We start from the raw sequence: 11854 nt of genomic DNA, 5'->3' as shown, positions 1-11854 counted from the left end.
GTCTGCCACCCGCCGCCGAGCTGAGCTGATTTTTTTTTCCTCTGACTCAGTGTGACCACCCTAATGGGCTTTGAGTAACCGTGTCCTCCGCGGAAAAAATGCACGATTTGGGAGAGACCAGAAATGATGGCACAAAAACAACTGAAAATAAAAAAAAAAAAGAAGATGGAAAACACACGGTGCGGGTGTTGGTTTGTGATGGGAGCGATCGGGAGCTCAGCCTGGGCTCTGCCGCCGAGCCGGGCAGGGAACCCACCACAGGGATCCGCAGCCAACAGCTCTGCCTTTCATCTCTCCTTGTTCCTGATTAAAAAAAAAAAAACAACACAACCATTTTTTTTTCCCCTCCCTAAGGAAGCAAGTGCAGCAAGGGAACTTGAAGTTACAAATCCCTCTGTCACTGAACCGAGATCACCAGCTTCAGCGAATCGTCCGGAAAAAGACTCCTGGCTTTTACAGCCAGTCAATAACCGAGGGCAGCCACAGCCTGCTGCGGCACTTGACACCGCTAAAATGTGTTCGGGGACTTGGGGAAAGGCAACAGGAAAAGGCAACCTATCACGGCTAATAAATGGCCAGGAGGCGAGAGAGCTGGTACAGTAAAAAAAAAAAAGCTACCAACAACGTTTTGCAAAGCATGAAGGGCCACAGGGAGCTGCTTCGGCTGCGGAGCGATGGTCTACATCTCAGGGAAATGCCGAGGAAGATCGGGAGGGCAACACCACACGCAAAGGCCCCTTGCAGAAGCAGAGATCAGAAATGAAGCCGTTCCACCCGCTTGATGGGACTTTACCCTCCTCAGGAGGCAATGGGGCAAGCATCCATATGTCCCCACCCTTGTTATACATGCATATGCATATTGAAATAATTAGCTTGATCTAGAAAGAGCGGAGGGGATGAACAGGCAGCTCCGCTGTTGCATTTCAACAAGGGATGGCCATTTCTGAGCTCTCGATGGGAAACATTTCCCCCCTTCCCAGAAGACAGGAGCACCCAAGGCAGGTCCCACTGCCCTTGCACAGAGATCCCCTTGGCTCCAGCTGGAGCTGGACTGGGGGTCCCCGCTCCCCTCCCCAAAGCCAGAGCCTGACTGCCAAAAGCACAGAAGGTTTCGAAACTCATTTCTCCTGGGAAGCATCGTACTCTGCCTGTCTGACCTTCCTTCTCCCTCTCCGGCAGTTAATCAACAGCAAATTTCAAGGGGGGAGCTCCGAAGCAGAATAGTGAGGACAGACAATACCATAAATCTGATTTGGCAGGTGGGGAAACTGAGGCACAGGATTTTCTTTAAAACTTAAAACAAATGAGATCGAGAACATGGAACAGAAACAAATCCTAGCCTAGCCCACAATCCACCACATCGCATAGCTCAGCTTTCCACAAGACATTTCTCCTGCTGTCTCCCCAATTTCCCACGCTTACATCTTTCTCCCCTTCTTCCACCATCTACTCGCAGTTTTTCATTCCTTTTATCCTCCCCTCATCAACCGCTTCCCCCTTTTTTTTACATCCCTTCCTCTCCATCTCCATCCTGCTGTGTGAGACAGCAGCCGTTTTTGGAGAGGTGCCCAACGACACCTAAACTAGCCGCGTTGGGTAGCCAAAACCAACACAATTCACCAAATGTAAAAAATGTATTTAGGGACCTACCAGTCCACCTGGACTTCTATATCTCTTGTCTCTACCTTGGAGGGTGCATCTCCATCGTTGTCCTTACTGCTGCTCTTCAGGAGATCCAGGACAGGTTCGATTTCTTTGAGCAGTTCATTGTCTTCCACGCCGCCGTTGAGGCAAGGGTGACCACAAGCACCCTCCTTCCCCTTCCCAGCGTCCTGCCCTTTGCTGCCGGTAACGACGCCGTTAACGTGGACCATCGGCTCCACCTCCCGCCCGATCTCTTTTGTCCACAGGGAGCCCATGGTGCGGTTGGCTGCTGGCAGCGGCTGCTCTTTGCCGTGCAGGCTTGGGTTGGACAAGTCAACCGCCTTCGGAGTCGGGCAGAGAGGTCTGGTGACACGGATGGTTTTCGGTGTCCCGTCGCCTGCAAAAGTGGTCTCCAGGTGAGTGGTGAAGCCCTCGGGGCCCCGCAGGATGAGTACCACGTAGGTCTCGGAGGCAATGCTTCTCAGTATCTCCAGCGCAGTCTCATAGCTCACGTCCACCAGCGGCTTGCCATTGACGGCTAAAATGATGTCCCCAGCCTGGATGAGGCCACTCTGCTCCGCAGCCCCTCCCCGGATCAGGTCTGAGATGATGACGGGCGGCTTGCTGACGCGCTCCTTCACCAGGAAGCCGAGGCCGCCCACCTTGCGCTTGAAGAGCCTCACCGAGATGACGTTGGGCTGTATCTGCTGCACGCTGAACACATTCTCTTCCATGGCAGCCCCCCTCTTCCAGCCTGCAGACCAGGACCTCGACACCCGCTGAGCGCAGGGAAATTTGCTGCCCGAGGTGCTTATCCACGCCGGGGCAGGGAAGGAACAACTCTTTGGCTTTTAAGCAACCGGCCTCACTGCAAAACTCCTCTGGGCTTCGGCTGCAGGCTGGCTTTCTGCAGCATACTCGCTGCTGCCTCTCTCCCAAAGCAATGTCCTGGGGAAAGCAGGGTGTATCACCAGTGGAAAGCAAGGCTAGGGGCAGGGCGGGCAGGGAGGGCAGGGGCGGCAGGGGAGGGAGGGGAGGCAGGGTTTTCTGGGCATCGTGCGGCCAAGCAGGGGCTGGAGGGGGCAACACACCAGCTTCCAGTCAGCCTCTGGTCCTGAGCTGGGCAGAGGCGGGGAGGCAGCCCGCTCGCTTCACCGACATCCCTGCAAACGGTCCACGAGGTTCTTTATCTAGAAAGGAGGGAAAAACAACAAAGGAGAAAGAAGAGTGAGATAGGGCAGGCGTAAGCGTGGGCTCAGCACGGGGCTCGGCATGCCACAGACACCCGCGTGCATCAGCCCGTCCCCACAGATGTCATCCCCCGGGCTGCGTTTGGGAGACAGGCTGCAGCCTCCCATCGCTCTGGGCTTTGTTTCCTCCGCTCCCTCTGCGAAAATCAGCACCATCTGTTCGGCGGGGGCCGGGAAGGCACCGGGGGAGCGGGGGAACCCTGGGAGGGGGCTGCTGGGCAGCCTTGCTCGGACCCTCCCTGCTTTGCCCATGGGTCGCAAGCAAAAACCGTGCAAGTCTGGTAAATGGGTAGAGCCGCATGGAGCTCGGCAGTGATTTCTGCCGGCTGAGGATCTTGTCTCCATGTGTTTTCCAGTGTATCCAACAACCTGATGGTCAAGATGGATTGGGGTGACCAGACAGGGGATGTATGTCCCTGCCCAGGATGAAACCCGTTCCATAGGGGAACAGTCACATCAAGACTGTTTTGATGCTTCAGGAGAAGGAGTAGCAGCCACAAGCAAAACGAGGCAGTAGAAGAGGACATTCAGCTCCCCTGACCCCGAGTTACAGCAAAGCACTCACAATGACAAGTGCTTTTAAGCCTGGCTGCAGGGATCACAGCCTCAGCCTGGCTCAGCTCCTCCTCTCCCCATATTTCAAGCCTGGCACGGGGATGCAGGAGGCAAAGCTAGCACTCCCCCGTGCCCAGCCCTGCCATCCACTTCTGAGCAGTTCCCAAACAAACTGCTTTAGCTGATGGAAAACCATCGAGAGGAGAACTTGCGATGCATTTACCCAGCTCTCGGGGGAACCTCATGCAGCTGGGCATGACTTTCTACAGCCCTCGCGTGGCTTGGGGAGCCATGTCTCATTGACTCCTGATGGGACCCTGGTTCTTGCGTGCCTACGCTTGCATTCAATAACTTCAGCTCCCAAATCCTCTCTGCATTCCCCTCCCATTTCTTAGATGCTCTGGAGAACATTTCTCTCTGTGACTGTGCCCTGACATTTAGCAGCAAGCTGAAGTGCAGATGACTTCTTTTCTTTTTTGAATCTGAATTTTGGGGAGAGAACAGAGGGCACTAGATCTGCAGGCTGGAGGCACTGACGTGCCAAGGAAAACACTCTCCCAGAGGCAGCACATTCAGAGCAGTGTTTGCACCTTCAGACACCTCACACTGAGTCCTCCCGCCTCTGCCAGGAGCTCCCTCCAGCACCCGGGTGGGAAAAACAGGGATCTGAGGAGCAGGGCAGGGACACCAGCCCTGGCTTTAACTCACTTGAGCATTTTAATCCTCATGTGACGAATGCTGCTGACCCCACACTGGCTCTTTACAGGCAAGTAAAGAATAAAGCAATTAGAGCCCAATAACCCGAGCTGATGGATTTAGCCCCTATTGCCCTTCTCCTGCCATTATCCAGCCCTGCAGAGCAGTAGCAGCATACAAAGGGTTAAATGCCACCTGAGTAGGTCAGTGGGGAGTCATCTCCCCAGGGGCTAGTTAGTCTGGGTGACATAAGCCCTAATTGCTGGGTGACTTCCCGCAAGTGGCCCTGGCCAGAGGTCACCGGAGCAGGACCTCTGCCAGCCGTGATGGGTTGTGCCACCTCGTAGGGCTCGGAGCAGCAGAGCGGGACATCTCCCCCAGATCCTCAGGCCAGCTGGGGAGGGAAGGTCACATATTTGGGGAGGAAGGAGGGAGGCAGAGATCTGCTTGGACAGGGAAGGTCCTGCCCCTCTCCCTTTCCAGCCCCTCCATCCCTCCCCCAGCCAGACCCCGCTCTCACTGGCACCAGTGGACACAGTGGCACAAGTGGGACCCTGGCCAAGTCTTCCCCCTTTTTCACAGGTGAGGGCCCTTGGGCTTTTTGGTGCCAGTGCCAAACCACAGGACCAGCTTCCTTCTCCCTGCCCAGGGTCTGTCTTTTCCTCGCCCCGCTCCTAGTAGCCCACCAGCAGAGTCCCTGCATCCCCCAGCCCCTCCACTGGTCCCCCCTGCCAACATGATGACCATCCCCCTGACATCCAGGCAAGCCACCAATTCACGCAGGACTCATTTCTAATGCATCAGCTGACGCCGTAAGGACGAACGAGGCTTTGAAAGCAGTGTAAGTACCACGCACGTGCGGGACTGTCAGCTTCCCTTCAAGGGGACAACCCTGTTATTTGCTCTGGATTAGTCACCGGCTACGCAGCACTCATGAACTCCTCGCAGTCGGTGAAGTCTGTGTTCGCATCGTGCCCATCCCCGCGGGGCCAGGGCCATCTCGGGGACTGCCCGGCACGAGCCCCTGTCACCGCCCGGCACCCCCGGCAGCTCCCGCGGACAGACACTCAACAGCCGGAGGAGATGATGCCTTTCAGCCCGGCTCGACCCCTTACTGCGGTGCTTGCAGGGGAGCGGGGCGATGCTGAGCTCACCGGAAAGGACCCTCATCCGCCCCAAAGAGCTAAGAAACCCCAAAGTGTTTGCAGTCCCTCACTCTCCTCCCACCAAGCCACTTTCCAGTTCTTTCCTCCAAAAAGCTTACAGCAAAGCTTATAATTTGTTACCTCTATGCAGCTCCAGCCTGCAAGATCCCAGGGAACAACGTTATTGCTGGGTGCACGTCGTTCCCCATCCCCGAAACCTGCCGACATCTCAGCATTCCTTACAAGAGGGAAGAGAAGAAAAAAGTAGATTCTGGGCGATACCTAAGCACCCAGCCAGGGCTTTCTCCAAGACAGGGGTGAGCACCAGCGTGTCCCCTACAGACAAGAGGGCGACTCGCTCCCGGACCTTGCATGCTCTCGCCCGTGGGTGATCAGCAGCCGGTATCTCCCCCGGCCTCAGCTGTGGGCTCTGCAGCAGCAGCCGGGGACTGGCTGGAAGACAGGGAATGACATTATTTGCCTGTTCAGGATTTTTTTCCCCCTCCCTCCAACTCAAGCCTTTTCTTTCCTTTTTCTCAGCTGCTCCGCAGAGTAAGGAAGGTCAGAAAAAAGCCAGAAAGCAGAGGGCAAGCAAGGAGGTTGAGGGCAACCTGTCTCTAAGCCTCCAACCCTTCTGCTCCTTTGGGGAAGAGTTGGACAAGCATTTTCATAGAATTGTAGAATCATTTAGGTTGGAAAATAACCGTAAGATCGTCAAGTCCAACCGTTTTCCAGCTACGAAATCTTGCACAAACTCAGACTGAAGATAGGAGGGAGAGGGAGAAGTTCAGGGCATGAGAAGGCAGCAGGAGACACCTGGGAGCTCAGTGAAGACTTCCCCAGACACCCAGCACGGGTCAGGCCTTCCCCCATGCCCAGCTCCCAGCGTGTCCTGGGACATCTGCAGGTCTATTCCCGGAGGAGACACGTTTCGGATGAAACCTGAAGCGTTCAACCCCGTGCGAAGCGCTGGGGAGACGCCGGCTGTTTGCAGCGCGGGTGGCTGAGGTGTGCTCAGCTCTGCCAAGTTCAGTTCTCCCTACGAGCATCATTAAGAGTCTGATTTATGAACCCGAGAGCAGTAGTACGTTTGCCAGGTTGTACACTTAAAGCTACTGGAGGTGTCACGTCTAACTCCTTAAAACCAGTGAGAGCAGCGCAGTGAGCAGGGTTTCACTGGGGTGAGTGCTACTCAGGTGGAAACACTTATTTCATCCCTGAAAGACAGCCGGGAGGTGGCTGATGCCATGGGCAAATCTGGGCTCAGCTCCCTGCCGAGCCACCCGCTTGAATAAACGTCCACGGACGGTGCCGTCCCACTCCCTGCCTCAGTTTCCCTCCCTTTTCCAAAGCAAAAAACCAACTCAAATTACGGAAGAGCAACAAACCCTGCAGAGCTGCAAACTTGTAGCACCCAGACAAGCATTACGAAAAGCGTTAACTCTGATCTCGACACCGATCCACGCTGACATTGCTTGTTTGGAGGCTTTAATCAGCATAGGGAAGAGCAGCAGAACAGGCTCCCCTACGGCAGCGACAAAGGCATTCGCTTAACAAACAAGCCCTGCGAAAAGCAATAACGAAAAGCTTTTAGAGCCGCCAGATAACATTTCAAGCAACAAACTCCAGCACATATGTTAATTGGATGATTTGATTTAGAAAGCAAAACGGAGGAGAAACCAATCTTAGGAGCTTAACACAATCTCTTAACTCTCCCAGCGAGGAGCTGCAGGCTACGGTGAGCTAGGAAGTACCCCACACCAGCCCTTCGGCGTGGGCACTTGGGTTGCCCTTGCCCTCGCAAATCCATTTTGAGTCTTCTCTTCGCTGCGGTAATGGCTTACATTTCTACGTGCCAGCTTTAAATGGACACCATTGTCCTATTTAATTAGTTTTTGTGGGATTTATAGCGTTCAACGAAAAACCCCAGGGCTGATGGATTTATGCCCGTTTAATTTTTATGACCCATGGAGCATCAGTGAATCTGATGAGGAGCAATGGGATGCAACATATGCACAGTTACTGTAAACCTGCGTGTTTGTGCATCTGAAAATGGAGCATTAAAGTGATTCACTGGCAGCCAGCTCCCTCGTGCCAGCAGTTCTGCGCTCAACTCCCGCTCGGCTCAGACCGACACTGCAGTGTATCTGTGTACATGGCCTTTTAATCCTGAGAATATATAGACAATGTTCCCCCAGCTATCTCTAATTATCCGCCTCCCACCAACCTTGCCAAAGCCCGCCCGGGAAGGAGCGAGCCCTTTTTCCTTCACAGCCAAACAACGCGCTCCGCTTCTCCCTTCCCATCCCCAGCGCACGAGGCTGGGAAGTGGCTATTTCACCTGGGCCGTGACATTTTCTTCACCCCCAATAAACCTGATTTACACATAGGAGTGAAAGAAATAAGAGGCGCTTTGCCATCTGTACAACACCCTGGTGCCAGTGCCCAGCATCGAGTGATGCTGCAGAGCTGCTGGACCGCTCCACGCAGCCACGGAAACCAGCGGGCTCGGGAAGGATGCTGCCGAAGGGATGAAGTGCCGAGGTCTCAGCCCTAGAAACCCCCTCGCCTCCCCTCAGCAGGGCACGGGTGTTTGCGCTGAAAACATGCCTATCACTGGTAGAAGAACAGTGAATAAAATAAATGCTCGCTTTCTGATATAAATAAATCGATGTCCATTCCCTGACAGGGTTCATTTGCCTCTAATCAGGGGGTTGTTTGCTGGAAAGCAAAGCAATACACGTTTGGTCATGGCCATATCGTTGGGCTGAAGCTGCCCCAAAGCCCCGCGACCTGCACATTTATCCAACTCCTGGCACTTGCTTTTGTGTTCATCCCAACCGTCCCTCTCCGGGGAATTAAACAGCCAAGAAAAGCCTGGTCCTGCCGGCGCAAGCAGCCATTGGACTAGATGGTCACTGTAGGTCCCTTCCAACTGAAATATTCTATTCTATTCTATTTGGGCCAGCATCCTGCACGCTCCTAATCACGGAGCAGCAATTCTGGAGGAGGCAGAACCGCAGAGAAACTTTGCTGTAATTTAATGAAGTCCTTCGTCCCTCTCCCCTTCACCCCATCTGATACGAACCGCACCTCTCCAAGCAGACCGCAGGCAATACATTTTAATGTTGCCAAGACAACCATGTTGACAAAATTCCCTTTTTTTTTAGATGACAGAAACAGGGTTTTGTTTTAATTTGGAGTTCAAGGCTTAGCATATTTCAGTAACATGCCTGTCATTTCTCCTTTACTCTTTCGTACAATATTTTCTTGGTGCCTGTGGTGTGCGGCTGAAATGGAGTTTAGATAAAACCGTCAATTCCACCACTAACCCCGTCTAAAACTGATGTTCTTATTAGGGCTCGGCCCAGCTGTAAAACATAAATTTCACCGCCGTCAATTTGCCAAGAGGATTGGAATTACACCAGTAACTCCGGTTTGACAAATGGGACCCAGGTTAACACACCACCACTTTGTCCCAAATGACAAAATAGGTAGATAGGAAATAAATGAGAAAATGCCATTTGATTGATGGTCTCGAAATCCAATCGCAGCACGAGAGGGGAATCATGACTCTGTTTAGAAAAAAAGAAAAAGGGGATTTAAAAATCGCAGCAGGTTGGCTGGAGCTGTAATAGCTCCAGAGCCACCAGCCAGCATCAATAAAGTCAGCGGCAGAGCTCTCGGCTCAGAGTCGGTCCAGGAATTAAACTCCCGGCTTGTTTCACCGGCTCACGTTCTCATCCCCTCCTTCACTGCTGACTCCCCAAAATCCTTCTAGCACGGCGTTAAATTTTCCTACTCTAACAAGCCAGTAGGAGAAGTAGCCCAATTAGTACACTAAATAGCAATAAACCTTATTGTCACCAACTTTCCTAAAGAGTGACTCATATCACTATTTAAAAACCTCGGGAAAACATCAGGCTCCTCACAGCACACGCCTGGGTTCCTCGGTCTGGAGGCACGAGCCTCCTGCCAGGTCCCTGTGAAAGCCTACCGCGGAAAAGGCTGCGGGATTTTCTCTGTCCCCCGAGCATCGCTACCCCCTCTCTTCAACACGGAAAGGTGCAGGAGGACTCGAGGTGCGATTCCCCACCGATGAAGCCGGCATGTGGAGTCAAAGCAGAACTCTCGCCCTCTTTGCGCCGGCATCCTCGGTGACTGCGCGAGGCAAAAAGCGAAGATAATTTGTTCCCCTGAGTTTCTGTCCGTGCTTTGCTTAGGGTTTTGCATTAGCACTTGTTGCCGTAGTACCAACAGCAGCGGCAAAGTTCTCTGTGGGCCTCCTGGGACCCGTCCCTTGTCCCATGGAGGGCTCTGGCTCTAATTTGGGCAGGATTGGGGTAGGGGGGATGTGGAATTTTCTGCTTCCTAATTTTTGCTGAAGGAGCTGCCGGCGAGAGCGAGGCTGTTCCTTAGAAGCAGCATCAGCCACGTCATCCTCGCTCCGCCAGCGTCCCTGAACTTGGGGCTGGTCATGGGGCACTGTGGCAAGAAAGCCACGAGTGCACGAGAGAGAGGGATGGAGATGGGCCCCGATCTCATCGGTTCCTGGGGCTTTTCCCCTTCCCCCCTGGGACCGTCCCGTGCTGGTGATGCTGCCTTTGGCTGAAGCAGCCCCAGCCCCTATTTGAAAGCAGAGAGGTTTTTCCCCATACCAGAGGAGAGGATTTTGGCTTCCCAAAGACCCTGCTCCTCAAAACCGGCATCACGGGGGGAGGCAGCAGTGGGGCAGGCTGTCACACCGGGGCCACGGTCCCACTGCACTGCAGAGACGTGCCAGGGATGTTTCCGAGGACGTGTTCATTCTGATGGCGTTTGGGGGTGAAGGATGGGTCCTGCTCTGAAAAGACTGAGCTTTCGTGACTTCCAAGGCAAGGAAGAACTGCACGTTTTCAGCACATCTGAAAACATAAGCCTGAAACTCTGCAAAATGGGATTAAGACAAGCCTGCCCTAGAAGGGCATTGCAAGAGCTTGTTAAGCATTTCTGAATTGTCAGAGTTGGAAAGAGTTGCCTTAGCATAAATACCTCCAGTTTTGTATACACACACAGTACTTGCAGGTTTCCACACTCTGCATATAGAACGAACATACTGAGAACATATGGGCTTTCCAGACCGCGTGTTTCTCATGCCCACTGCCAGATCCTGAGCACTTGCTTGGCATCATATCAGTCCTTCGCTCCGCTTGCTTTACAGCTGCCGCGTAGGGTGGCAATCCGGGGTGCACTGGGTCAGGTATCGCACGCAGCCCACCGCTGGGTTCATTTGGAAGAAGCGGATGGAAGCAAACGCACTTTCATCCAGCTTCAGCCAGAGAGTGGCTGACAGATCCTTCCCTCTTCGGGACACAATGTGTTTATTTTTGGCTATGTAGGAGAGATCAGCTCGCCTGTATAGATTTGATTGAATGCACAGATACAATCGGAACAGCGTGAGTGGAGCAAAGGCATTTTAGCTTCTTTCGGAGCCTCCTCTCAGAACCGGTCCCTTGCTATCGGCATTGTATTTCTTCAGTAAAAATTGATGGTATCAACAAGTATCAAACAATATTCTCGTTACTCAGAAAAGGTAAACGCTAATCTGCGTGAGCCGAGCTCATGTGACTTATCAGTTACTATATATAGTTGTTTTCAGGCACTGATTTAGGCAATCTGGCAGATTTCCTAAGCCTTTGTACAGATACACTACTGAAATGGAAAATATGAAATACACGAGCAAAGCAGGGGAAAAAAAAAAAATTTGACAGGGCCAAAATGTCCCTGAGGGTCAGGGCGGACCAAGCCCTCCCCATCAGCAGACACACAACATTAATTGCAAGTCAGGATTCAGCCCAAACCCCTCTGCCTAAGATGGCCTCTCCGGTACTCGCTCACGATCGCCGTGCTGACAGAGGGAATAAACAGAATTCAAAGGGCACAAGGACTTGTCACTCTCCTTTGCTCATGAGGGAATGGAATGCTTCTCCCAGGGCAGGTATCTGGTTAGAGAAACATCCCCCCCCAAGCCACGTCTGTGTAAGAAGAGACTCTGCACTGGGAGTTTGTTTGCAAACATATGCACGTTTTAAAACTGGAGAGTATATGACTGAATTTGTAACATCTTTAAGAAAATATTCTGGGTAATACAAGCTAGAAGAAAATAGAGGGAGGAAGAAATTGCTAATGCAAACCGAAACTCTTTAAAATAAGACTTTTCCACCTGAGACCTTTAACAGAAAAGGCATAGCCAAGCAAGATGTGCAGGTAGAAATCTCCGGGAGAGTGCTATTTTGAACAGCCCTCCTGCCCCAAAAGCCTCCCCACAGCTTTCCGGTGAGCATCCCTGTAGATCCCGTTCTGCCATCTGCCTGAGCCATCAGCGTTTGGGGATGTAGAAGAGGAAGAGGAGCTGGCATTAAAGCAGTTGAGCCCTCGACCACTGCAACTGCCCCCCTGCAATCTCCCACGTCTCCCGCTCCAGACAGCCTGTGCTCCCACGGGAAGGAAGGAGACACTTCCCTTCCATTTCAGTGAGAGGCGGATCAGCTCCTCGGGGACTCAGCGGATAATTGTCAAGTTGCC

The 11854-nt window shown here is 52.9% G+C and overlaps 1 protein-coding gene across 1 annotated transcript in view; it reads right to left on the bottom strand.

The window, feature by feature from the left end:
• Positions 1 to 2378, bottom strand: part of NOS1 (nitric oxide synthase 1 (neuronal)) — a 39449-nt gene extending 37071 nt beyond the window's left edge. The window contains exon 1 of the mRNA XM_009581140.1: positions 1651 to 2378. Within this exon, the coding sequence (XP_009579435.1) occupies positions 1651 to 2378 (728 nt within the window). The remainder of the gene's footprint in view (positions 1 to 1650) is intronic.
• Positions 2379 to 11854: the final 9476 nt, after the last annotated feature.

The sequence above is a fragment of the Fulmarus glacialis genome, unplaced genomic scaffold (genome assembly GCF_000690835.1).
Source record: "Fulmarus glacialis isolate BGI_N327 unplaced genomic scaffold, ASM69083v1 scaffold18797, whole genome shotgun sequence".
NCBI classification, from domain to species: Eukaryota; Metazoa; Chordata; class Aves; order Procellariiformes; family Procellariidae; genus Fulmarus; species Fulmarus glacialis.
The sequence above is the reverse complement of the archived record's forward strand: the minus strand, read 5'-3'. Positions and strand labels throughout refer to the sequence as shown.